Source organism: Mauremys mutica, chromosome 13, assembly GCF_020497125.1.
Source record: "Mauremys mutica isolate MM-2020 ecotype Southern chromosome 13, ASM2049712v1, whole genome shotgun sequence".
NCBI lineage: Eukaryota > Metazoa > Chordata > Testudines > Geoemydidae > Mauremys > Mauremys mutica.
Window position 1 is genome coordinate 54570989 of NC_059084.1, and position 25343 is coordinate 54596331.

The 25343-nt window shown below is 47.3% G+C and overlaps 2 protein-coding genes across 2 annotated transcripts; both read right to left on the reverse strand.

The window, feature by feature from the left end:
- Positions 1-8032: 8032 nt before the first annotated feature.
- LOC123348705 (olfactory receptor 4N2-like) lies at positions 8033-8971 on the reverse strand. Its single transcript, XM_044986320.1, has one exon. The coding sequence runs from the start codon at positions 8969-8971 to the stop codon at positions 8033-8035; it is 939 nt and encodes a 312-aa protein (XP_044842255.1).
- Positions 8972-18561: 9590 nt separating this feature from the next.
- Positions 18562-19506, reverse strand: LOC123348236 (olfactory receptor 4Q2-like). Its single transcript, XM_044985721.1, has one exon. The coding sequence runs from the start codon at positions 19504-19506 to the stop codon at positions 18562-18564; it is 945 nt and encodes a 314-aa protein (XP_044841656.1).
- Positions 19507-25343: the final 5837 nt, after the last annotated feature.

Consider the following 25343-nt stretch of genomic DNA (forward strand, 5'->3'; position numbering starts at 1 on the left):
TCAAAGTTGGGCCGCCGCTTGTTCAGGGAAAGCCCCTGGCGGGCCGGGCCGATTTGTTTACCAGCAGCGTCCGCAGGTTCGCCGGATCACAGCTCCCGCTTAGTCCCCATTACCCTGTAAACAAACTAAGTTAATCTGTATATTAAATTTTGGTTACAGAAAACAAGTGAAATGTAAAACAAACAAAAAAAACCCACCCTTTATTATGTTAGTGATCCTGTGGAGTCTGCAGGATGCTAGGACCGTGCTTTGCTAACAGTAAACCTGGCCAGGTGCCTTCACTACTAAACCGGTCTGTGGTTATTGGGCAGTTCGACTGGATTCTGCTGGACGGGCGACCTGGCGACAGCCAGCACAGCACACAGAGAGACCAAACAAGAAGCCAACATATGATGACAATGTTGACAGCTGGGCGTTCATTCATTTCTTCCATGAGTTCATGGATACTTCCATGCATTCATTCTTTTAATCACAGATTCATTCTTTCATTTATTAATTAAATCCTTCCCTCCCTTTAATTTATACCTCCACCTGTTCGTGTGTTTAATAACGAATTAACTTTTTCTTTCTTTCTTTCTTTCTTTCTTTCTTTCTTTCTTTCTTTCTTTCTTTCTTTCTTTCTTTCTTTCTTTCTTTTAGTTTAACCCCTCAATGAGGAGAAGTTCAGCACACACATACAGCCAGGCATCACGTTAGCCTTGCTAGCTTCTGCTTTAGCCATATATTAATAAATGCCCTCACATGTTTATCCCTCTGTTGGCTCATTCATTCCCCAGTTATTCATTCCCTGCATTGTCTGAATTGATACAAACAGAGGGTGGCCGTGTAATGAGGACAGTGACACTAGAAACACCCCGATATCTGCCGTTGCTTACACTGTGAAACCTGGACTCAGCAGCATACATGTCTGTTAGCAACTGGGATAGCAAGGGGTGATTCGGGTTGGGATTGAGAGGCACCAGGAGAGCTGCAGAGGTGATGAGGAGCCCAGGACTGTGGTAGCAGGGGCTGAGGGTCGGGATCGAGGGGCACCATCAGAACTGTTTGGAGTCATAGCAGGGCTGGGCTATTAGGGGCTGCAGGTCAGGAGTGAGGGGCACCGTCAGAGCTGAGTGGGAAGTTCAGGGCTGGGCTGGCAGGGGCTGCGGGTCCAGAGTGAGGGGCCCCGTCAGAGCTGGGGGGGAGCCCAGGATTGTGATAGCAGAGGCTGTGGATTAGGATTGAGGGGCACTGGCAGAGCTGATGCAGGAGGTTTAGCATAGGAGGGGGGTTCTGTCGGGCCTGAGGGGCAGCCAGAACTGGAGAATGAGGGCTGGTGGGGACGGAATGAGAGGGGAGGACAGGCCGACACTCACCCTGTGCAGCCTCCCATGGCCAGGTCCCATCTCCATCCCCTCCTGCCTCACGGCCCCTCTCCCTTCACACAACCCCCTGCTATATCCCCTCTGGGGCCCCCATGGGAGCTCTGGTTGCCGGCCAAGGTGTGTGGGGGAAAGCAGGTGTAGATCAGCACCTAGGGGCCTTGTTAGCTGGGACTGGAACTACGTTGTCACTCTGCAGAACTGTTCCTCTCATGATTTCCATGTTTGCTCAGGTGGGAACTGAGTCCTTGTGACTGGAGTGCTGGGGGGGCCAGGCTGAGATTGCTCAGTTGGGGCAAACTGCAAAGAATGGGGCAGACAATCCCCCAAATCAGTGGTTATTCTAATACTTAGATTCACTAAATCAGCAACAAATCAGCTTCTACAATAGCTCACTGGTTACCCAGAAGCCGGAAATAAGTTCCCTTAAAGCAACCCAGCCTTGGGTTCCCACCCAGACAACCAAGTCAAATATGATGAAGATTACTGAAAATCTTGTTCAGTATATAAAAAGTTCTACCAATCCCAAAGGATTGGACACATCACCCACCAAGTTAATGACTATCTTACCCAAATACACACTTACAGCCAATTCTTATTAACTAAACTAAACGTTATTAAAAAAGAAAAGAGAGAGAGAGAGAGTATTGGTTAAAAGATCATTATACATACAGACATGAGTAGAGTCCTTAGGTGAGTTTCATCATAGAGATGGTGAGCTTTAGAGTTGCCAAGAGTCCTTTCAGAATTAGTTGATAGGCTACAGTCCAATGTCCAATATCAAGGTGATCCAGATGGGACTGGAGACCTCTATCTTTTGTCTCAAACTTCCTCTGGTGAAGCTTAAGCAGATCGTAGATGCAAGGATCAGGGCCAAGAGTCCTTTTTATATTTCTCTGGCAGGCTATTGCTATTAGGCAGTCCTTGGGTGAACAATAGTGGCTTTAAAGTAACCCCTAATTCCTAAGCATCACTGGATTAACATAAGGTAATTATCCATCTGTGATGTTATGAATCCCGAGGAAATACCCTGCACCCCCATGTTCATCCTTATAATATGATTGTGTGGTATCCAGTGCAAAGTTTGTCATGTCAGGTGCCTTCAGAAGTCTCCTGATGCACTGAACATTGTTGTTATAGTAATGTTACAGTAATCATTGTTATAGTAATGTTATAGGTTGTAATTTCATGTATGTAGTTATGAGTCTGAAAATGTGTCCTCATGGCTTAAAATAAGTCCAGACAGAAACTCTCCAAGAGCAGAATTCACACCTCATCAGGGCACGTATGGGACAAACCCAGCCCAGCCTCACAGGAACAAAGGACGCTGGCCTAGGCAACAGCAAAAGAATCTGTTGGACTCTTGAGTGAATCACTCCTCTTCCTTTGGTCAGTTTGGACGGCGATGAGGTAAATGCTCACCTGACCCTGATGGGCAGGGGGGAGGGCAAAGCCAAGAGGGAAGAAATAACATGATAAAAGGGAGAGACGTTTGCCCTGCTCTTCCTCTCTGTCTTCCACCTCCATCTACAGACACCACCACCAAGTGCTGATCAAAGGGGAGAGCCTGGCTGAAGCCTGTGGTGAGAAGCATCAAAGTTTGTAAAAAAATTAAAAGTATTAAGATCAGCTTAGAATATGTTTTGCTTTTTTTTCATTTGACCAAATCTGACTTCTTGTGCTTTGACAGATAATTTCACTTAAAATTTATCTTTGTAGTTAATTAATTTGTTTATCCTACCTGAAGCAGCACATTTGGTTTGAAGCATGACACAGACTCCCCTTGGGATAACAAGCCTGGTACTTATCAGTTTCTTTGATGAACTCATATAAACTTGAAGTGTCCAGTGGGCATAACTGGATACTGCAAGACGGAGGTTCCTAGGGTTGTGTCTGGGACTGGAGATATTGGCTAGTGTCATTTGGTCGCACAATCCAAGGAGCAGCTTACATGCCAGAGGCTGTGTGTGAACAGCCCAGGAGTGGGGGTTCTCACAGCAGAGCAGGGTAAGGCTGGCTCCCAGAGTCAAGGACTGAGGTGACCTAGCAGATCACCTCTCCAGGAAACAGCAGAGAGGAACATCACACCATCTTCAGTCATTTGCAGGTTGTTAACTACATACTTCAAAGAGAAAGAAGAACAATGATATTACTACATTCACAGTTCATCTAAATGTTAACAGAGTACAGTGATAGGAACCATTTGGTTACATTGTCAACCACTAAGAAGATATAGGCAAACATATACAGCTACCATCACTATCTTCTTCCAATTCTTTAACAATAGAAGTTTACATTCCAAGGCTTTAGTCTATCTAACATGGAATGGCCCTAATTACTATTTACATATTCTTTAATATGCCTCTAAAGGCTGAATCTGGGTCAATTAGCCTTCTAGTTGTGTGACCCTTTCTGGCCCTGTTTCACAGTCCTGCTGTCCCCAGATGGGGAAACTGAGGCACAGAGCAAGTGAGGAAAGTCACAGCATCCCAGGAATGGAACCCAGGAGTCCTGATTCCCCCACAGAGAGACCACTACTCCCCATTATAACCATTAACCAGGGCACTCACCTAAGTACAAGTCATTGCCCCCAATCAAGCCAAAGGGGGTATTTGAACGGGGTGGGGGGGATGTTTCCGACTTCTTAGGAGAGCGCTCAACTCATGGGGCTCTAAGCTATAATGACAGACACACTTAGACAGAGCAGGGCTCATCTTGCCAATAGGGGCAGCAGGGACACCCTCCCCCTGCATCCAGCCACAACCCGCCCCCAGAACACACCTAGAGACTGGCTGCAGAGACGAATGAGCCACAGCAATGCCTATCTGGAGGGTTCCACCCTGGCCAAGATGTGAGTTCCAGCTCCGTAGCCACATCAGGACCAAGATGCTTCCACACACGCCCACCGGCAGACATTTCAGTACCTTAGGAATGTTGCTGGTTGTTACACGTAGCTGCCGAAGGGGGTTAGGTGCCTCCCAGGTTCGGTGGCAGCTGAGTGGGGGAGGGAGGTGCAGTTGTCAGGATCTCCTGTAGTCTAAATGTGAGATGTAGTCTCCTAAGGTGGTGGCTGGGTGCCGGATCTAGACACTAGTGCCCTCAGGAGACACCACAGCCCACATGTTGGGGATGTTTGGGGTGATATCCCCAGGGGTATCGAGGCCCTATTTCCTTGCAGGTGGGCTTGACAAACTCAGCCAAAAAATCTCTAACAAAGGAGCTTCTACCAGCTGGTCAGGAGACCACACAATGTCCTGGCCACTCCCAACCCCCCTGGTCAGAGCTATCCAGCCGTGATCTAGAAGGAGAAATGTCCAGTATGGAGGAGGAGGACTGAAGATAGGTGGGATGCTCAGCATAGCGGAGGAGATACTGGGAGATGCAGAAGACCCCCCAAGGCTATTCCAGCAGAAATCAGGTATTCAAATTCCTTAGGAGGCTTCGTAAACCCACCCTTGGGATCTCATTGCAAAAGTCGACAGCTCTGAGCAGTTAAGGAGAAGATCCCTGTCAGAAGGGAGCTACTGACCCCTGTCTATCATCTTTGGTTGTCCTGGTATCCCTCCTTGCAGGTGGGAATTGGAAAGTCCAGACCCCCACTCAGGTTATTGATCCATACAGGAACAGCTTCAACAGGAGACATTCCCACACCAGGTTATCCCATAGCCCAGTGGTGTAGCTGTGCTGCTATAAAGCAAGAGACCCAGCTTCCTTTTCCTTCTTCATCCCATGGAGAAGGGGGACTTGAGCCTGGGGCTTTCACGTTTCATTTTGGGTAGAATGACATATTCCCACCTACCCTCCCCCTCCACATGGGTCCCCCCACAAAATGTCCAATTCACTTAGTATTTTATGGAATTTTTCAACTTGGTTTGGGTTGTCCCAATTTCAACCCTGCCTCTGCTTTTTCCAAACAGCCAGCAAAATGCAAAATCAGTGATTCACCCAGTTCAGCAGCCACCAGAAATACTGCTGTGATTCACCCTCCTTGCGTACATAGTGCCCACAGAAAAGAACAACCCAGTATTGATTTAGGTATGGTAAACACTTGACACAATGGGGCCCTGATCTCAGTCAGGGGCTATGCAGCACCTGGCACAATGGGGCCCTGATCTTGGTTGGAGTCTGTACAGCAGCTCGCATAACAGGGGCTCTGATCTTTGGGTGCTTCTTTATGTGGTACTCTAATAGAAATAAAGATTTCAATGGAACTTGGGCAGTTTACTCCAGCTGAGTATCTGATCCTGTATCTCTCACAGTGGTTTGCAAATTTTTTCATTTGTGAAACTCTGAAATATTTTGAATGGAGGTGCAGACCCCTTTGGAAATCTTAGACATAGTCTGCAGACCTCCAGGGGTCCACGGACCACAGGTTGAAAACTACTGATCTATCATATCTGTGGGTGGTCCAGTGAAAGCCATGTAAAGGAGATGGATGGGCCAACTGCATTACAGTTACTGGGAACCGGGCAGGCAAATTCCTTGGTGGCTTTGAAAATCTGACTCATGGGGGCAGAGTTAAGGCTTTGAGTGCAACATTTTCCTGGATTGTGTGTCTTTAGTTTTGCTGTCTTCATGTTCTCCTAATGTACAGTTGTGGGATGGAGTGTCCTATGTCATTAAGCAGGGAAATTGGAGAAGGAAAAATAGAAAAAGAAGCTACTTTGCTCTCTGGGGCTTTGAAACCTTGCTGGAAATTGGCACATAGGACAGAGTAAAGGTTACATTTGAAGGGATTTTTTTTATTTGCTTAAAAATAGTTCCATATTGACAGTTCTCTCTCAGTCCACCTCATGCTCTTAATGAAATTCTCACGCACCCATATTCACAACTCTGTAATTATTCACAAGATACTCCAGAGATAATCTAGATTTACCCCACATAGAATAAATAAACAGAGCCATTAAAATGTTACTCCACTGATATTACAGGTTTACTCCATATATATGAAAGAATAAATCCTGAGGTCCTACTGTATTTCTATATAGATACTACTGTATTACAGTTACCCAACCAATACTGTATGCTTACTTCTCATTTAATACAGAATTACTCCATGGCTTATACAGAGTTACTAAAAAGTTACTCAATAGATACTATAGACTTACTGCTGAGTTTCTCCATAGATACAGTAGAGTTATGTAGCCCTAAGGATTAATCTGTTGGTCTGTATAAATATATTTTTTTTATAAATTTGAATATTTGACGTAATAAGCTTATAGATTTATATTAAGAATAAATTTGGCTGTAAGGCAAGAAGGTCAAACATCCTGTATGTGAAGCTAAGGCAACTTTAGAACATTTTGGGACCCTTACTCAGAAAAGTAATAATAGACAAAATACCTACGCAGATGTCTAGAGACCTTTGACTAAACGAATAACAGTAAAGGGTGGAAAAAGGGGATTTTTGCCCACAAATCTAACAAGTACACCACAAATGCGTACATAACTGTCATTCATACGCACATACATACCAGCCTATGGGGCAAGTGTACCCTAACATTTCCGTGGGGGAAGGATGAAATTTGGGCATAGGAGGAAGGATTTCTGACTAATGCCCTATAAAAAGGTGAGACAGCTCACCATTAGGCAGGCAATTTACCCATCTATCTGCTCCCATCTACTCTTCATTGCCTCCACCTTCAACTATGTATCAATGCTACCCATCTACGATGGCTATTAACTATTAATAGGCCGTATTATTATTTCTTTTCAAACTGTAGGTCTATTTCATTTTAAAGCATACATAGTGAAAATAGACAGCAAATAGCTCTGCAATAAGCTTCCTCTGCCAGAGGTGTGAAAACAGAAATTGCCACAGGCGTGGCCCGTATTTTCTAGCACCAGGTTATCAAAACAATGTATGAGTATTAACCACGTTTGCAGCTTATAATATTGTATTACCATAGATATCTCTCTCAAAGAACTGTGATACTTGTAACTCTGTAATCCTATTTTACCATTTGCTTACCATTGCATTGATTTTAATAAAAAGGTCTTTATGACTATATCTGTCTCAGCATAAGCTCCTGTCATGTTCCTTTTATAAACTCTGTGAAGCCTGATTCAGGATGAACTTTATCTTCTGATCAAACATATTGGCAAGCCACACCCACACTAATTAATATCCAATAATTATTATTAATAATATAAATTAATTAATTAAATGAAATTAAAATAAGTGGATAATTAAATCAACAATACTAACACACTTCAAATCAGGCTACAGTTACTCCATATGTAAAACAGAATTACTATAATGTTAGTTCACATATACTACACAGTTACTAAAAAGTTACTCCTTTGACATGGAAATTTAGTTTATAGGTATTACAGTATACGTACATAGATATTAAAGAGTTACTACAAAATTGCTCCATAGATATCACAGAGTTACTCTGCAGACACTACAGAATTTCTCCACAATTACTCCATAGATATGTGAGACTTTAAATTTAAAAAAAAAAAAGACTTGCTCCGTCATTAGTCCATAGATTGTACCGCTTTACTCCAGTGTTACTTTAGTGTAATTCAATGCAGATTCTGGCCTGTCACATTGATAAACATGTATAGATTCATCAGTTAAGAGCACAGAGGGGACTATTGAGATAATCTAATCTGACTCATGAAAGAGAAGTTCCCTGAAATAATTCCAAACCCTGCACTTTCATCTATTTCCCTCTCCAGAGCCCATGTCTACTCAGCAGCCTCTTCATGGCACTGATGATCTCCTTGTTCCTGAGTGTATAGATCATGGGGTTCATGAGCGGGAAGACAACAGTGTGGAACACGGCCACCACTTTGTCCAGGGGGAAGCTTCGGAAGGGCCGGCAGTAGATGTAGATGGCCGGGCCAAACATGATGAAGACAATGATGACGTGAGTGACACAGGTGGAGGCCGCCTTGCTTGTCCCCTTTGAGGGGTCACCCGCACGCAGCCGGATCAGCAGGGCCCCATAGGAGATGAGCAAGAGGAAGAAGCACATCAAGATGGCCAGGCCACTGTTGAAGAACATGAAGAACTCCAGCACGTAGACGTCAGTGCAGGCCAGTTTGATCACCTGGGTGATGTCACAGAAGAAATTGTCCAGCTCGTTGGGGCCACAGAATGGGAGCCGGATGATCAACACCACCTGCAGGATAGAGTGCGTGAAGCCTCCGGCCCAAGCAGCCCCAACCAGGGCACAGCAGACCTCCCTGCTCATCATGCTGGCATAGCGCAGGGGATGGCAGATGGCCACGTACCTATCAAAGGCCATGCCCATGAGCAGGAAAACTTCCGCCCCTCCCAGGAAGTGGATGAAAAAGAGTTGGGCCATGCAGCCCCCATAGGAGATGGTCTTGTGGTGAGAGAAGAAGTCAGCCAGCATCTTTGGGGGGGTGACGGAGCAGTAGCAGATGTCCAGGAAGGCCAGATTGGCCAGGAAGAAATACATGGGGGAGCCCAGGTGAGGGTCTCCCCGAATGGTGAGGATGATGAGGATGTTAGCTGGGAGGATTATGGAGTAGAAGACGAGGAACAAGACGAAGAGGAAGAGCTGGATCTCCCGGGTCTGGGATAGCCCCAACAGCACAAACTCCGTCACCTCTGTGCCGTTCTCGAGCTCCATTCCTGCAACACACCCACATGGTACATTGTCATTGCTACAATTGTTGACTCTAGCAATTAGCCAAACATTCAGTGTTTAGTGGGAATTTCTGGTTGGGAGGGGAATTTGTTGACGCAGTCAGGAATTTCTTTGATGCAATCCTGCATATTTACAGAAAACATGCAAGTACTGTTTCCTTGAGTGCAGGAGGAACCAAACAATAGGAGAGAGTGTCTTTGATTACCACTCAAATCCTCTTTCAGCCGGCACCCCAGCCGAAAGTTTTCAATCTCTCAGCTTCTTTCACCTTCAATCTCTCTGTCCTGCTCCTCATTCAAACACCCTCCCTTACCCAAGCAACACCCAGCAAAGCCATCCACCCACATAAATCCCTTTCCTGGGTGGACTAACATTTCCTTTTGTTTTCTCTCTCACACCGATCCTAAATGAGGGGCAGCAGTTATATCCCATGCATCGATACCTACAATCCAACACCAGAAATGATCTTGCGATACACGGACATCCTGTACTAGACTTGGAAGTTTGAGATTTTTATTGTCCAATGTCTGTTGATGTCGATTTCATCGAGCACACACACAAGCCAATGAAAAAAGATTTCTATAAATAATATGAAAATTTACAAAGGCAAAGGAAGAAAAATGCTGTTGAAGAACATATTTGAATTTGACTTAAGGACATTTACTTTATATATTTTGACATGTGATGTTGACCACTTGTATTTTAATGGTTATAAAGATTTAAAGTTTTGAATCTCAACATCTGCTGTCATGAAATAATTATTATCACCACAGTTTGAGTCATCCCTAATTTCCTGTGTGAAAATGTATATTGCTAAACATCAAAAAATGACTTCAAAATAAACAACTCTATTATCTGTTTAGATTATAAAAAAATAAATATGGAATTTTGCTGCGTCTATATCTAACACAGGCCATAGGAGTTCCCGGGATATGTTCTGGTTTGAATTAGAGCAGATCTTTGAGAAAAACAGCCCCTCTTGATTTAAAAATTGTCCCTGATGGAGAATCTCCCACATACCAACAAGATTTAACCCAACCCACAACATAATTATAATGTATTAATTGTACTGGAGGCAGGCAATTCCGTGAGTACCACAAAACATTCTGGCAAAAAACTAGCACTAGCGGAATAAATAGAGAGAGTTCAGCAGTCTCTCTTTGGAGCCTGTTTTTGAACTTTTTTTGTTGCAAAATTGCCACCTTCAAGTCTGTCACTGAGTGGTTAGAGAGGTTGAAGTGTTCTCCCACTGGTTTTTGAATGTTATGATTCCTGATGTCAGATTTGTGTCCATTTATTCTTTTGCGTAGAGACTGTCCGGTTTGGTCAATGTACATGGCAGAGGGGCATTGCTGGCACATGATGGCATATATGGTTGGGTCATTACACTAATTGAATCTATTTCCCTATGTTAAGTTCTTCTCACACCTTCTATGGGTCTCCTCAATTATCACTTCAAAGGTTTTTTTTCTCCTGTTGATGATAGCTCATCTCAATTGATTGGACTCTTCCAGTTGGTATGTGTACTTCCACCTTTTCATGTTCTCTGTATGTATAAATATCTCCTGTCTGTGTGTTCCATTCTATGCATCCGAAGAAGTGAGCTGTAGCCCATGAAAGCTTATGCCGAAATAAATTTGTTAGTCTCTAAGGTGCCACAAGTACTCCTGTTCTTTTTGCGGATACAGACTAACACGGCTGCTACTCTGAAACCTATTTTTATGTAGCTGTTCATTTATTTGTTCCTTCTCCATTTTTCTCTACATTCGTTCATTTATTTACCTGTCCCTTTATTTCTGTTATTTTCTGATTTATTCCTGATGGCCATCATGTCTGGCTTCTGTCACCTCGGTAGTAGAAATGGAGCCTGAGACATAAGCCCTTTTATCAGAGGCCCAAGGCCTGAATTAAAGTAGTGGTCAAGCCTTGCTGACATAAAGCAAAGTTAGCAAAAGTCAGGCTGTGAGTAGATGTCAGGCTCTGCCTGTGTGCACTCTCAGAACTTGGCAAGCACAGGGCTGCTATTGCAGAAACACACATTCCAAAGCAGTACTAGGCACAGGACACTCATGCAAACACACTCCAGCAGTGTGGTACCAGAACATCCCGATACCAAGTATGGTACAAACACACCCTCCCAAAGATAACGAGAACACATTGACCCCTGCTAAAGGTAAAGTCAGGATGACAGGGTGATGGATAGAGATGTTTTGATTGAACCAAAATATACCAGGTAGAGGTAGTAGCTAATAACGTCAGACGGTTGTAATTGATGTTACTTGTTTGTATTGATGTATAAAATGGAGTTTCAGAGGGGGTGTCTGTGGCTGGCCTAGGGGGCAGTGGAAAGTCCTGCCAGCGAGTCAGTGGCTCCACTGTGATGGGCATACATGTGTTAGTGGTCTCGTAGAGTCTATGGGATACTAGGACCTGCTTCATTGACAATAAACATGGCCAGGTGCCTTTGCTACTAAATGGGTCTGTGGTTATCAGGCAGTTCGATCGGAGCCTGCTCTAAGGCCAGAGCCAGTGCAGCACGCAGAGAGAACAGACACACGCAGCCAGCATCTGACACCAGCATCGACAGCTAGACATTCATTCATTTCTTCTTCCATTCGTTCATGGATCCCACCATGTATTCATTCTTTTAATCACAGATTCATTGTTTCGTTTCTTAATTAAAACCTTCCTTCCCTTTAATTTATACCTTCCCCTGTTGATATGTTTAATTTCTTTCTTTCTTTCTTTCTTTCTTTCTTTCTTTCTTTCTTTCTACAGTCATTTATTTATTCCTTCCCTTCTTTGTTAGTTTAACCCCTCAATGAGGAGAAGTTCAGCACACACATACAGCCAGGCATCACACTAGCCTTGCTAGCTTCTGCTTTAGTCATGTATTAATAAATGCCCTCACATATTTATCCCTCCATTGGATCATTCATTCCCCAGTTATTCATTCCCTGCATTGGCTGAATCGATACAAACACACGGTGGCTGTGCAATGGGAACAGCAACCCTAAAAGCACCCTGACATCCTCTGTCACACACGCTATGAAATCTGAACTCTGTCCTCCTGAAGCAGGATACAAGGGGGGGCTTTGGATTTGGATTGAGATGCACTGACAGACCTGGGGGTGGCCAGGGCTGGGCTAGCAGGGAGCTGTGGGTTAGGACTGAAGGAAACCTGCAGAGCTGGGGTTGGGGGGAGCCCAGGACTAGGTAGCAGGGGGCTGTGGATTAGGATTGAGAGGCATCGACAGAGCTGTTGGGAGTGGTGGCAGGGCTAGGATAGTAGGGGGCTGCGGGTTGGGAATGAGGTGTACCAGCAGAGCAGTGGAGTGGCGTGGGGAAGCCCAGGTCTTGGCTATCTGGGGCTGCGGGTGGGGATTGAGGGGCAGCGACAGAGCTGGTGGGGAGCCCAGGACTGTGATAGCAGGGGCTGCGGGTTGGCTTGAGGAGCGCTGGCAGAGCCGATGCGGGAGCTTTAGCATAGGAGGGTGTTCTGTCGGGCCTGAGGGGCAGCTAGAACTGGAGAGTGAGGGCTGGTGGGGACAGTACAAGAGGGCAGGACAGGCTGACACTCACCCTGCGCTGCTTCCCACGCCAGGTCCCATCTCTGTCCCCGCCTGGCTCATGGCCCAATCCCCTCACATAACCTCCTGCTATATCCCCTCTGGGGCCCCCACAGGAGCTCTGGGAGACGAGCAATGAGGAGAGGGAGAAGCCTGTGTAGCTCAGCACCCGGGGGCCTCATTAGCTGGGACTGGAACTACGTTGTCACTCTGCAGAGCTGGGTCAGGCAGGGACTGGGGAAACTGAGGCACAGAGCAAGAGCGGGAAGTCACTGTGCCCCAGAATGGAACCCAGGCACCTCAAATCCCCCGCAGAGAGATCCCCCTGCCTCATTATAACTGTCAACCAGGACACTCAGCTAAGTTGAAGTCATTGACCCAAATCAAGCAGAGGCGGGATTTGAACTGGGGGGTTTCCCACTTCCCAGGAGAACTCTGGGGCTCTCAGTTATAAGGACAGACACACAGAGACAGAGCAGGGCACACACCACTAGCAGGGGGCAGCAGGGACACTCTCCCCGCAGCCAGCCACAAAAATCTCCGCTTCCCCCCGCCCCAGAGCACACCCAGGGACAGGCTGCAGAAACAAAATAGCCAGAGCAATGCCTAGGTGGAGAGTCATGCCGTGGCCCAGACATGAGCTACAGTTCTGTAGCCACAACAGGACCAAGATGCTTCCACACACGCCCACCGGTGACATTTCAGCGCCTTGGGGATGCAGCTGGCTGTTACACGTAGCTGTCTAGCGTGTTTAGGTGCCTCGCAGGCTAGGTGGCAGCTAACTGTGGGGTTGTCAGGATCTCACAAGGCCTAAATATGAGATGTAGGCTCCTGAGGTGGTGGCTAGGTGCTAGATCTAGCCTCCCGTACCCTCAGGAGACACCACAGCCCACATGCTGGGGAGGATGTTTGAGGTGAGATCCCCATGGGAACGGAGGCTCCGTCTTTCCGTACGCTGACTTGTCAAAACTCAGCTGAAAACTCTCTAGCAAAGGAGATTTAACCAGCTTGACAGGAGACCCTGCAGGGGTCCGGCCGCCCACAAACTCGCTGGTCAGAGTCATCCGCGTATGATACACAAGGCACGACATCCAGCACTGAGGGAGAGGAGGTGCCTGGAGGAAAACAGAGTCTATTTGTAGAATGGGGGCGTCCCCTCAGCCCTGCTCCGGAGAAGCTGGTGAATTGCTTTCACCTCAGAACAAGACCGAGTGGGCAGAAAATCAACCAAGGGCTGAGTGAGGTGGGAAGAAAAACACCCAGAGACACAAACACCAGCTGAGCCTTGGAGCGCTTGGCCATTCGGCTGAGAGAACAGAACCTGGGGCTGACAGGATGACAGTGCCCTGGAGGATGGGGCTGGGTGGGCCCAAGCCACCATCCTGGGGGATGTGCTGTCTGGGATGATCTTGAATTTCGGGGATGAGTGGGGATGGAACTATGTGGTCTCCTTTCTTTGCAACAAATTCATTGTCCTGTCCCGAGTGCCTGTTATACAGCCTAGCGGGCAGCGGGGGGTCTGGGGTGTGAAGAGGTGGCTGTACTGTATAATGGGCACTAGGGGGCAGCAGAGAGTGAGGGTGGGGGAGGGGTGGCTGTACTGTATAATGGGCACTAGGGGCAGCAGAGTGCGGGGGCGGGGAAGGGGCGGCTGTACTGTATAATGGGCACTAGGGGGCAGCAGAGAGTGAGGGTGGGGGAGGGGTGGCTGTACTGTATAATGGGCACTAGGGGCAGCAGAGGGTGGGGGTGGGGGAGGGGCGGCTGTACTGTATAATGGGCACTAGGGGGCAGCAGAGGGTGGGGGCGGGAAGGGGCGGCTGTACTGTATAATGGGCACTGGGGGCAGCAGAGGGCGGGGGCGGGGAAGGGGCAGCTATACTGTATAATGGGCACTAGGGGGCAGCACAGGGTGGGGGCGGAGAAGGGGCGGCTGTACTGTATACTGGGCACTGGGGCAAGTGGTACGGGGTGGGGAGGAGAAGGCTGTACTGTTTAAAGGGGACTAGAAACAGGAGAGAGAAGGAGAAAAACTGGCTAAAAGCTGTAGAAAGAAATTACAGATCCATACACCCAACACCTGTAGTCCTACCCCCTATCGATCTCCTCCAGAGCAGGATCGTCCCTGAAGTCATGACATGCAGACCCCCACGTTTTGTCCCATGTGGCCCCATTCCCCATGGTAGTATAACACAGTCTGGATGAAATTCCAGTGCACAACTGGTATTTAAAGAGCAATTATCAATGCTGCACCGTCAAACAGGGAGGACACATCAAGGGACCCTCCAGAGATCTTTACAAGGTCGGGACTATTCAGTCATTTCATTAACACCTCAGATGAGGGAGCGGAAAAGATACTTATAAAATCTGTGGACGATCCCAGGCTGTTAGGGGTTACCAGGGCTTTGGAGGACAGGATTAGAATTCACATCGTCTTGAGCAATTGGAGAACTGCTCTGAAATCACTGAGGGGAAATTCAGTGAAGACAATTGCAAATTAGTGCACTTAAGATGGTAAAATCAAATGCACGACTACAATATGGGGAATAACTGACTAGGTGGTGGCATTACTGTAAGGGAGCCATGGGTTATCCTGGATCACAAACTGAATATGAGCCAAAAGCGTGATGCAACCGAAAAAAAAGGCTAATATTATTCTGGGGTGTATTAACAGGAACATCATCTGTAAGACATGGGAGGTCATTGTCCTGCTCTACTCAGCACTGGTGAGGCCACTGTTGGACTACTGTGTCCGGTTCTGGGCATCTAAAGAAAGATGTGGAGAAATTGGAAGAGTCCAGAGGAAGACAGGATACTGGGCTGGACCTTTGGTCTGACCAGAATGGCCGTTCTTCTGTTCTCATTTTATGGCTGATCTCCAGGGCCGGCTTTATGACCTATGGAGCCCGACAGGAATACTCGGCGGTGGTCCGGGGCTTCGGCAGCACTTCAGCGGCGGGGGGTCTGCTCTGGGTTTTCCATGGCACTGAAGGACCCCCCACCACCGAAATTCTCTCAAAGACCCCCGGAGTGGATCCCCCACCGCCGAAATGCCGCTGAAGAACCCCGGAGCGGGGCCCCCTTAGGCGTGGGCATGGGGCCCTCTTCGGCGTGGGGCCTGATTCTGGGGAATCGGGTGAATCATCTTAAAGCTGGCCCTGCTGATCTTCGCTGCTGAGGAGTTTTGCAACCAGAATTCATTCGTGAAGTTGACAAAGCCACCTAGGGGATCTGAAAACCTGATTCCAATTGGAACTTGCTTGGGATCTTCTGCAGCTCCCTGGGTCTGATCTTCCCACCTTGGCGTGTTTCACCTGGCTGGGTCGCAATCTCTTTGTTCGCCTCGTTAATACTGAACAGATACTTCTGTCGATATAGCTCTGGACAGAGGCAGCCCGTAGCAATCTGAGGGGTGTGTTCTCTGGTCAGGGGATATAATGATTTCTTTGGGGTTGGGGGACATAGGAATCTTCACATCTTCCAAGGTTCAGAAGCACCTTCTGCCTTTCGCTGTGGTGTCTCTAAAGTCTTTGTGAACTGCAGTGGGATTTATCATCCCGGCTCCCTCTAGATCCTTGGAAATGCCCAGCCTCTGGCTCTAAACTTTTGCCTTGGCTTGCAGCCATCACCCAGCTTCCCTGGAGCTATTAGAGTTGGAGTCCAGAGGCGGATTTAGGCTGAGTATTGCAACACCCAACATTCAGGCACGCTGTTGTTGCACAAATGAGACCTTCAACTGCTTCACCAGGAGAGAAGCCCACCCTAGAATGCCCAAGAGCCCCAGGGGTTAGGACGCTCACCTAGGATGTGGGAGCCCCAGATTCAACTATGCGCTGGATCAGAGTGGGGATTTGAACCCGGAGCTCCTGTGTCCACGGCAAGTGCTTTAACAGTGGGATGCGTATGCCCCACCTGGCATTTGTGTGGGTTTGGCCTAGTTTGTGAAGCATGTCAGGGCTGGAGTGCCAAGTGGCTCAGCAGCATCAAGATTCACTTGCTTTTGTGCAGACCCACCAGTGGCAACCTGGGCATAGGGCAGGGCAACGTGGGTAACCGCCCAGGGCTCTGTGGGTTGCGCTGTGGCCAAGAGGTAAGGGGCTCTGGCTCCCCTTTGATGCCTGCTGGGTGTGGCCTGGCACAGCAGCAGTACCCACCTCCTTGTTCCCGAGAAGAGGCCCCCTGCTTGCCACCCCACCTGGTTTCCCATCCCAGCTCCTAGTCCCACCTCTGCACTCTGCGGGATGGTGGGCTCTACCCCCTCACTCTCTGGGACTCTCCCCAGCCTGAGCCGTTCCTCTTTTCTGCCATCCGGCAAGTGAGCTCTGTCCCCAGTGCAGCATGGCAGGTGGTGGCCCAGGAGAAAATGCAGCCCACTGCACTGGCAAAAGCCCCACAACCAATCCAGACAGCCACAGGGCTCAGGGCCAGTCTCATGGGTGGGCGACATGGTCAGGAGGGCGCTGTGGCCAAGAGGCAAGGAGCAGGGTGAGCCAGAAGTGCGAGGCCACTGACGGGTTCCTGGGGCAATGGAGGGAAGGCAGTGGGGCCTAGGGGTGATAGGAGGATTGGGGTGTCTGCTGAGGTCCAATCCAACTGGTTGAGATCATTTTGCTGCAGATTCTTGCCACGGTTCCAGACGTGTGTGTGCACAAAAAAGAAAAATGGGAGAAATTTGACTGGCGTGTTCTTTTTTGCAGGTGCTCTATCTCTGGGATCCTTTGACCAAATGCTCCCCCAATTTGCATCCCTAATTCTATGAGAGATCCTGAAAAAACATGGCAATTTCCAAGACAATCCAAATAAGCAAGTGGATTTTAGGGGCCTTTGGAAAATTACCTCTTACTAATGATGGCGTTGCTAGACCTTCTCCATACCATTGGAGGGGAGAAGAGCTACAGGAATGATCTATGGCCTGGAGACCCAATGGCTGGTAGCTGGAGTCAGCAAAGTCCAGGCTGGAAATAAGGTGCAAATCTTTAACAATGAACCAGGGGAGCAATTGACCTGGGGACATGATGGATTCTCCATCTCTTGGAGATTTTCCATGGAGATGGGGCACCTCTTTCCAAGAGGTTTTCTCCAGGTCAGCTGCAATGAGTCACTGGATGTGATCATCAGGAGATCAGACTTGATGATAACAATGATCCTTCCTGGGCCTTATCATCTATGCATCTAGGAATTTCTGTGCCTCAGTTTCTTCATCTGGCATTCCCCAGCTGTGAGAGTTTCCAAGAAGGCTGCCTCTTGGAGGACAAACATCCTGTTATTTGCTGAAAGCTTCCCATGAAACCAGTGGCAATTTCTCGCTGGGTGCGTCAGCTCCTAACGATGTCCCAGCTGGTGGGGAATCATTATCTGTAATTAATACCCTAGGGGATAGAGCTGAATTGTGAAAACAGACAGTGGCATTCCCCTGGGGAGTAAGGGCTGACAAGGCACTTCGGGTCCAGTGTTTGCTGCCAAAATCCACCCCAGGACCACATTGCCAACTTGCAATGTACCATCTTGGGGCAATGTCACCCCCTAGCGGCAGCATGGTGATATCAGCAACATCATAGTGCAGCAGCTAGAGGCTCTCCTTTAACTCAGTGGGCATGTGGAGAAGAAGATCTCAAGTTCTAATCCCAGGTACCCCAGCAGGGAGGGCTGGGACTTAGGTGTTGTGGGCGTCTTTGTCCTGCAGGACATGGAGTTGGTTAATGCAGGCTGCATGTTACAGAGTCATCCAATAACCGCTAACGACGTTCTTGTTGTAAGGGAGTTGGGGGTCTAGTGGAAAAAGAGTGGAGGTGAGGGGCTGAGAGCCAGGATTCCTGTGTTCTATCCCCAGCTCTGGGAGAGGAGTGCGGTTTAGTGGGTTAGAGTTGGGACGGGGCTGGGAGGCAGGACTCCTGGCTTCTACGGCTCTCTTGCCTTGCCCAGCCCATATCTCCCCAAGATGGCTGCCTTGGCTGATCCATATCTCCCCAAAATGGCTGCCTGATTCTCAGCTCTCCCTGCATCTCAGACTATTACCTTCCCCATGGAAGTAATGCCCCTTGTCCTCAGTCTCCTCATGGCTGACTTCACCTCTTTGTTCCTGAGCGTGTAGATCAAGGGGTTGAGCATGGGGGTGATGATGTTGTACAGGACTGAGACCAGCTTGTCCACTGAGAAGATGGAGAAGGGCCGGGCGTAGATGAAGATGCAGGGCCCGAAGAATAAGGTCACCACAGTCAGGTGTGAGGCACAGGTGGAGAGCGCCTTGCGCCGTCCTTCAGGGGAGCGAATCCTTACCAAGATGGTGGTGTAGGAGGCTACCAGGATAACGAAGCAGCTGGTGGAGATCAGCCCACTGTTGGAGACCATGAGCAGCTCCACCACGTAGGTGTCGGTGCAGGCCAGCTTGATCACTGGTGGGACATCACAGAAGAAGTTGTCCACCCAGTTGGGCCCGCAGAAGGGCAGCTGCATGGTGAGGATGGTCTGGACCATGGAGTGGATGAACCCTCCAGTCCAGGAAGCCGCCACCAGCCAACTGCATAGGGTCCGGTTCATGATGTTGGGGTAGTGGAGGGGCTTGCAGATGGCCACGTAGCGGTCGTAGGCCATGACGGTGAGCAGGAACATCTCGGCCGCCCCTACGAAGTGCAGGAAGAAGAGCTGGGCCATGCAGGCCTGGTAGGAAATACTCCTCCTCTCGGACAGGAAGTCCAACAGCATTTTGGGGGCAGTGACGGTGGAGTAGCACAGGTCCAGGAAGGAGAGGTTGCCCAGCAGGAAATACATGGGAGTGCGGAGGCGAGGGTCAGAGCTGACCGTCGCCATGATAAGGGTATTACCCACCAGCGTGGAGACATAGACCAAGAGGAACACAGCAAACAAGGCGGCCTGGGACTGTGGAGTCGGGGAAAGGGCTGCCAGGAGGAACTCCCCCACTGAAGTCTGGTTTCTCCACAGCTGCTCCATTGGGCCTGTGCAATCGAGTCTGAGGGACCTGGAGGGGGACCTGAGGAGAAATAAAGAGATAAATTTAAAGGACTTTACTCACGCCTTCCTCCTGTTGCAGTCAACAGGCACAATTCTGAGTGGCTTCCTCAGACTTATTTGAATGTTTCAATTTTCTAGGAGTCCGGGCAATAAGTGAGAGGAACAAGGAATTCTCATCGTTGAGAAGCAATTTGATGTAATTGGCATTACTGGTGGGACGATTTACAAGAATAGAATGTTACAATCACTGGTTATAAACTGTTCGGGAAGTATAAAGTAGGTGAAAGAGGTGTAAGGGGTGTCACTCCACATTAAAGACACTATTACTTGTTTTTGAGGTATTGATAATTCAGAATCACAGAATCTCAAATTCAAGATCAACCCGTTAACTAACAAAGCGAGGCAGGGATATTGTTGGGGTCTGCTACAGAGCACTAAATCAAACCAGAGAACAGGACAAGTTCCTCTTTGAACACCTGCTCATAATATGTGGAAGGAAAAACTATGTCGTTATGGGGGACTTTGAGCAGGGAGTTGTACATGGGAGGTCTTGTGCAGCCAGTTAAACATCATTGGAACTTCTCAAAATGATAAATGATGATTTTCTAATACAAAAACTATTGGACCCAGCATGGGGTAAACTGATTTTGGAACTCATTAGGCTGGATAAAGGTAGACTAATTGAAAATTGGTGGTTGTGTAGAGACTGGGGATCATGACATGATTATATTCAATATCAGCAAACAGAGGACAGTCCCAACCAGTAATATTACACATGGTGCTTCAAAAGGGGTAATTTCTGAACACAGGAAAATTGTGAGCAAAATTGTGGTCTAGATAATACTTTGTCCTGCCATGAGTTCAGGGGGCTGGACTAGTTATCCTCTCGAGATCCCTTCCAGTCTTATCATTCTATGAAAACTGATTGGGAGGAAAAATGTAGACAGAAAAATGTGAATGAAAATTGGGAGTTCTTTAAGAAGAGTTTATCAGATGGCCATAAGATTATGATTCTAAAAGCCCATCCTGGTTCAGTGTTGAAGTAAAGGCTGAAATAAAAAATAAAAAAAACAACCAATATATAAAAGGCAAAATAGATAGCAATCAATATAAATTAGACATTATGAATTACAGGAAATTGATAAGGGAAGCTAAAGACATCAAGCAAGTCTCCAAGGCTGGCAGGAATAAGGAGAATAAAAAGGAGCTTTTTAAGGAACAAAAGAAATCCTAGCAAAGGTATAGGCCCATTCCTACATGGAGATGGTAAAATTGTTAATAATGATGCAGAAAAGTAAATATTCCTGCTCTGTATTTGGAAAGAAGCAGGGTGGTATATTCCTATCACATAAGGATGATGAAATACTTTCCAGCCCATGAGTAACCAAGAAGGATGTTATACGACATCTACTAGGGAATACACATTTTTTAAATCTGCAGGCCTGGATAATTTGAACCTAAGAGTACTAAAAGAATTGGCTGATGAGATGTCTGGTCCTCTCATGTTATTTTGAAACAAAGCTTGGAATACGAGGGAAATTCCAGAAGATTGGACTAGTGCTAATGTTATGCCAGTATTCAAAAAGTGCAGACCCAGGTATATGGAGGTTGGTTGGTCTGATTTCAATCTTGGGAAAAATAATGGGAAAAGTGCTACAGGAGTCAACTGATAAAGAAGTAAAATATGAGGCTATAATTAACAGCAGTCAACATGGAAAAATGGGGAGCAATGTGGCTGTGGGGGGTCAATGTAGATAAATGGCATTTACCCAGGTCCCATTTGGGGAATATGGAGTTTGGTTTCCCCATGTTTTTTTTTTAATCACTATACCTCTGAAAACAGGGCCTGCCAAACAAACCTGATTTCATTCTTGGATGAGGTGGCAAGTTTGTTTGACAAAAGTGCCTGCACAGATGTCATTGACGAAGAGTTCCGTAAGGGATTGGCTATCCCCACCCTGAAGTGGAAAGCGCCCACTAACTGCTGAACAGTGGGAGGTTCTGGGGCCAGACTCCCTCAATCACTCCCGCTGAAGTCATTCCACTTTGTATAAATAATTAAATAGCTGGTGGAGCAGATCCCACACCTTCCCAGGGAACATGCATGTCCCTTTTGCCATGGGATGTGACTCTGATATACATGGATCAGTCAATACCGCGGGAGCTGATTTTAAAGACTCTCATTACTTACCTGAAATTCTGGTGGCCGTGGTCCAGGAGGAGGGGAGACAGAGAGAAAATTTCCAGTGGCAGAAGGACCGACAAGTCAGAGCCAGTTCAGCTTTCTTGGGAGATGGTTTTTCGGTCCCCTAATTTGTTAATGGCTGTCAGACAAAGAGGGTGACTTTAGAAAGGTAAAATAGCAGGGAACCTGCCTGGGTTGTAACTCTTTAAAAGTCTAGAACCTCTGTCATCAAAGGGACTCGAGCGACTGAGATTTTTAAAATCTGAATTAGTACTTGTCTCGTCTATTGTGCTTTCCACCCTGAGATCTCAAAGCACTTTACAAAGGCAGGTCGCTATCATTGTTGCCGAAGAGGAAACTGACGCTCAGCGAAGACGCTTACCCCAAATCACCCTGCTTAGCCCACAAGATAACACCACTCAATGCAACTAAAACCCCTGCATCTTCAGTCTGCCCAAGGAAGTTCAGAATAGGGTGAGAGACCCTGATATTCCCTGTCAGAGCTGGGAATAGAACCTAGGAGTCCTGATTCCCAGGCCCCATTGCTCTAGCCTGCTAGAGCCTGCCAAACTAGGGAAAGGGCTGCTTGAACCCTAGAGTCCACTCCCTTCTTGATGTTACGGATGAGACCCATGAGTTCTGATGCCCACCATCACCTCTTCCCCTCCCTGATCCCCAACCACTAAACACCCGCTTCCCATCACCATAGAAATATCGCTATCTTAACATCTCTCTGAAGAAATTCTGAAATCAAAAGAGATCCAGAGAGCCACTGACCTTGTAATTTTCACACCAGCTGACTGGCAATTGACCTAGGTAATTTAGGGTGTGATTTTTCGAGGGCACCCGAAGAGAACCCAAATTCCATGAAATGTCTTTGAGAACTGGGTGCGTTGGATATCCCAGCCTTATAACAAGAGAAACAAGAGTTTGGGGGAATGTCTCAACCACTCCACAGGAAAATCTACAATGGAGAGATGGCAAAACCATATGGAGCTCTTGTTTAGCGGAGCATTACACAGGACTATAACCATCAGATCTCTATTTAACGGGGTGCTACCATGTCACAGAGTGAACATCTTTACACTACCCATGGCATGTTGTTGCTGGTGATTTTATTAAATCGAGTGAAATCTCTGATTATACCTGGAATATCTACCACGAATTGAGAACTTAATGGCTTAGACACAGGTTTGATACAGGAGTGGGTGGGTGAGATTCTGTGGCCTGCATTGTGCAGGAGGTCAGACTAGATGATCGTAATGGTCCCTTCTGACCTTAAAGTCTATGATTCTATGATTTAACAAAAATTAGACAGGTGTGCTGGGCTTTTTTGTGTGTGCAGATGAATGTACTTTGGCTGTGTTATGAATAAATGGTAACTAAACATCTAAGTATCAGCAGCAAACCATTCCTAACTCCAGTCAATGACTACTTAGCTTATACCTGGTGCAAAATCTGTGTCCTCGCTACAGGAGCTGAGGATCATAGAATCATAGAATATCAGGGTTGGAAGGGACCTCAGAAGGTCATCTAGTCCAACCCCCTGCTCAAAGCAGGACCAATTTCCAACTAAATCATCCCAGCCAGGGCTTTGTCAAGCCTGACCTTAAAAGCCTCTAAGGAAGGATGTTCTCATTAGCTCTATAAAAGTCCAATCCCTTTTAAAATCAGCTAAATTCCAGGTCTCAATGAGATCCAGTGGCCATGAGTTCCACCAGACAATCGTGCAGTGCATGAGAAAGTATTTCCTTGACTTGGTTTTAAATTTGCTACCTTCCTTCCCAGGCCACCTTCATCTGATGGAAAGAACAGAAAGAGCAAAAAAAGTGCCTATGTGTAATTAAAAGGCAGCCCATTCAAAATGGATGGAAGGAAATACTTTTTCCATGCAATTGGTAATTTAGACGGTGGGACTCATTGCCACAGGAAACCATTGAGACTAAGAATTTAGCAAGATGCCAAAAGGGACTGGACATTTACATGGAGATCAAGACCATCCATTTATAATAAACACTACTGAAAATATTGGAAGGGAAGTTAAGCCTCAAGCCTCAGGGCTAACGCTGTTCTCTATTAGAGAACAGGATGAGATCTGTGGGTGCCAGATAATTCTAAATCTGTTCCCGGGGTTCTAACATCTCCCGCTGAAGCTGACCAATGTCAGAGACAGGTTACTGGATTAAATTAGTTTTGAGTCTGATCTTCTCTGACAAATCCTATATCCCTATGATCTCACTTCTCTGTCCCATTCATTATTCTCTCTCTCTCTCCAACACATCCCCTCTTACTCTTTGCCTTTCTAAACAGACCCAGTCTTTTCAGCCTCTCTTCATAATGCGCCGAGTGCAGGGTGATGCTGGAGACCAGGACTTCTGGGTTCTGTCCCTGGTTCTAGGAGGGTGACAAACTCTAGTTCTACCTGCCCCTGGAAATTTCCACTACTTGCATCCAATGAAGTGGGTATTCACCCACGAAAGCTCATGCTCCAAAACGTCTGTTAGTCTATAAGGTGCCACAGCATTCTTTGCTGCTTTTACAAATTCTAGTAGGTTAGCTCTGAGGTTGGGGGCTAGGAACCAAGATTCCTGGGTACTATTTTTATCTCTGGGAGGGGAGTGGGAGCTAAGGGTTAGAGCAGGGGGGGCTGAGAGTCAGGATCTCTGGGCTTGATTTTCAGCTCTGGGACTTAATGGATTTTGAGATGGAAGGACTGGAAACCCAGATTCCTGGGTTCTATTCCTGGGCACTGTGGGAAGACATGATACTGGGCTAGATGGACCTTTGCTCTGACTCAGTATGGCCATTCCTATGTCTAGTAAAGGAGGAGATCCAGTGGTTAGATGGATGGGGCTGGGAGTCAGGACTCTTGGGTTCTATTCTCAGCTCTGAAAGGGCAGTGGGATCTAGTGATTAGGAGGAAGGGGGCTGGTACTCAGGAAGTCGGGGTATTCAGCTCTGGGAGGGTGGTGGGGTCTGGAGGGTTACACCAATGAGAGGTTGGAGGCCAGGACTCCTGGATTCTATTCTCAGCCCTGGCAGGGGAGTGCTGTCTCGGGGAAGGTGGTGGTGGTGGGTCACAGCCCTGGCACAAATCTTATGTAAATATCAAGCTGGGTGGCCGAGGGCTGCACTTTAAACCTGTTTTACCAAAGCTACTGCTTCCAGATTATGATAGACTCCCCCGCTCCCCACTGTTTTCCAACTGCTTGTGGGTTCAAGGCGGTGGTAGTCAGGGCTCCAGGCACATACCCCACCCTGCCTTCTTGCCAGCATTCATAGCATCACAGAGCCTCAGGGTTAGACAGGACCTCCAGGGTGATCTAGTCTAACCCCCAGCCAAGAGGCAAGATCTGTTGTGTCTCAAATTGCCAAGTCTCTGCTATTTTGAGTCACTAATAAATTAATGCACTCAACCACAGCTGTAGGAAGCATGAATAATTCTTCCATCCCAGAAGTTTGCCATCCACTCACCTCTCCTGAAGTCTCCCAAGCTGATCACATTTTGAGGTGCTGGTGATCGCTCAGTGCTCCACTCCTTTAGCTCTGATAGCCCTTAGCCTCGCCACCGATCTATAAACTCGGATGCTAATGAGAAAGTGCTGATGGATGCTCTCTGCTGGACCAGACG